Source organism: Pinus tabuliformis, chromosome J (assembly GCF_031772625.1).
Source record: "Pinus tabuliformis cultivar Carrire ecotype Pingquan chromosome J, CPIR1, whole genome shotgun sequence".
NCBI lineage: Eukaryota > Viridiplantae > Streptophyta > Pinopsida > Pinales > Pinaceae > Pinus > Pinus tabuliformis.
The window spans coordinates 55342719-55345352 of NC_142295.1; the positions used below are offsets into that span (position 1 = coordinate 55342719).

Consider the following 2634-nt stretch of genomic DNA (forward strand, 5'->3'; position numbering starts at 1 on the left):
AATCATTAATTAATGGTATGGAGCTCAATATTTTGTTAATGGTATACAGTATTTAATATTTTTACCTTATAAACAATATTTCATTGAATATCAAACAGGCAGTGACTAAATTTAATATTTTGTTAATTAAATATTTGTTTATTTTTATTATTAAGTAGTGATGGCAAGATTCCATTGACTATCAATAAAGATAGTGAGTGAATCATTAATTAATGGTATGGAGCTCAATATTTTGTTAATGGTCTACAGTATTTAATATTTTTACCTAATAAACAATATTTCTTTGAATATCAAACAGACAGTGACTAAATTTAATATTTTGTTAATTAAATATTTATTTATTTTTATTATTAGGTAATCAAAAAGATTTTATTAGATAACATTTTATTTAACAATGATTAATTTATTTTATAATTCTGAATATTTTCCAATAAAATTAAAGTTAACATAATTTTAGTTAAGTGTAGGGCAGCCAACGTCCCCTTTTTCACGTATAAAGGGTTGCCGTTTTTCAGGAACATGTATCTTCACACTACGACTTTTTCATTCGTTCGGAATTCCATGGCGATTCCCTGCGATATTCAGTCGTTTCTGTTTCTCTTCGCTTTCGTAATTTCTCTAATCCTCCCTCGATTGATCTTAGGGAAGAAAAGCCGACGGCTTAAGAACCTGCCGCCAGGCCCGTTTGCTTGGCCGATTGTAGGAAACCTCCCTCAGTTGATATTTTCTGGCGACACATACGAGGTATTCGCGAAGAAGGTCCATGAAAGATACGGCCCCATCTTCACCATATGGATGGGTACCACCCCTCGCATATATATTGCCGGGCGCGAGCTCGCTCACAAGGCGCTCATCCAGAGCGGCACCACTTTCGCCTACCGCCCGGTCCTCACCGGAACGCGCAAAGAGTTCAGCAGCAACCAGCACAACATCAACACGGCCACCTACGGGCCCCTGTGGCGGAGCCTGCGCCGGAATTTGATGAGCGAAACCCTCAGCTCTTCCGCAATCAAATCCTTCGATGTCGCAAGGAAATGGAGCATCGGGCGGCTGCTGGGAGACCTTAGGAACGAAGCAGCGGAAAACGGCGGAGCGGTGAAAGTTGAAGAAAAATTATATTCCGTCATATTCTGCATCATCGTCTATATGCTGTTTGGGAGCAAGCCGGACGAGGAAACGATTAGGAACTTGCAGGACCTTACGCGGGAGATCACCAAGAGTGGCCAGGTGGGTCCGAGGTACTTGCTGCCACTTCCGAGCATTTTTGAGCGACGCCGCCGGGCAAGAGCTGCGGAGATCCGTCGGCGGCAGCGCGACACCATGCTGCCGCTCATACACGGCCGCCGCGGCGCTGCTGGCTGCGCGTACGTGGACTCGTTGTTCGCTCTGACGTTGGACAACGGCAGGAGACTAGAAGACGACGACATCGTGTCTCTCTGCACGGAATTCATCCACGCCGGCACCGATACCACGGCCACCTCTCTGCAGTGGCTGATGGCGAATCTGGTGATCCGTCAAGACGTTCAGGCAAGATTATACGACGAGATCATTGGCGTCGTGGGGAAGGGGAGACCCGTGGAGTCGGAGGACGTGCAGCATATGCCATTTCTTCACGCCGTTGTGAAGGAGTTGTTGAGGTGTCACCCTCCGGGCCACTTCGTCATGCCCCACGCCGTCTCTCAGCCTTGCCAACTTGACGGTTACGACATTCCGACCGAGGCTTGGGTCAACTTCTTCATTACGGCCATTGCTACCGATCCGGGAGCATGGCAGAAGCCATTGGAGTTCAGGCCGGAGCGGTTTGCAGACGAGGGCGCGGAAGTGGATTGGACGGGAACGAAGGAATTAAAGATGATGCCGTTTAGCGCAGGGCGGAGGATTCGCCCCGGTATAGAGTTGGGTCTACTTCATATGCATCTCATCGTGGCAAGGTTAGTGCAGGAATTCAAATGGGAATGTAAGGCAGGGGAGACGGTCATTTAAAGTCCCACATCTACACCTCTTACTTTGTCATCAGATCTATATGTCAAAAAACTGATGAAGGCCAAGACTCGCAATTTTGGAAGCCAAAGAACAGAAAAGCGACCGAAATTTTTTAGAAATCACAGTTGCAAACCAATGTCTAATGGAAGGTAATATAATTTTAAAAGAACAACAAGAATGGCAAAGCATGAAGATAGTGTGGCAAAGCATGAAAGAATTAATAACAGCAAACTTGGATGTGATCATTTCTAAACAAACTCAGGTACATACACAAGTATCTCAGCAAACAAACAGACATTTCCACAAAGAAGGCAAAAAAGAACATTGGGAAAGATAGTCCAAAAGAAATCAAAGCTAGAGATGAAGACCCTAATGGTTACACAAGGAAAGAGGAAGAAGAAAATGCAAGTGCTAGTAGAGCACATAAAATAGAACACAAAGAAAGACAAAACATGAAAACAAACTTTATTATCAGGTGAATAAGAGATTATGAGAATAATAAAAGTACTCTCAATTTGACAAGAGACTTTCTGAATGAGAAATTACATTGGAAAGGGGAAATTTGCCAAGCAATGAGAGTTGGGACGACATGTGAAGAGAGGCCTTAACCCATAAAAGTTACCATAGCAAGCATATAAGACAAACACCAAC

The 2634-nt window shown here is 43.9% G+C and overlaps 1 protein-coding gene across 1 annotated transcript; it reads left to right on the plus strand.

The window, feature by feature from the left end:
- The first annotated feature begins 561 nt into the window (after positions 1-561).
- On the plus strand, positions 562-1983 carry LOC149225472 (cytochrome P450 77A3-like). Its single transcript, XM_089379942.1, has one exon. The coding sequence runs from the start codon at positions 562-564 to the stop codon at positions 1981-1983; it is 1422 nt and encodes a 473-aa protein (XP_089236068.1).
- The last annotated feature ends 651 nt before the right edge of the window (positions 1984-2634 follow it).

What these genes read in the sequence shown, in the direction of transcription:
- LOC149225472 (XM_089379942.1), top strand. Translation starts at nt 562, where the DNA reads ATGGCGATTCCCTGCGATATTCAGTCGTTTCTGTTTCTCTTCGCTTTC.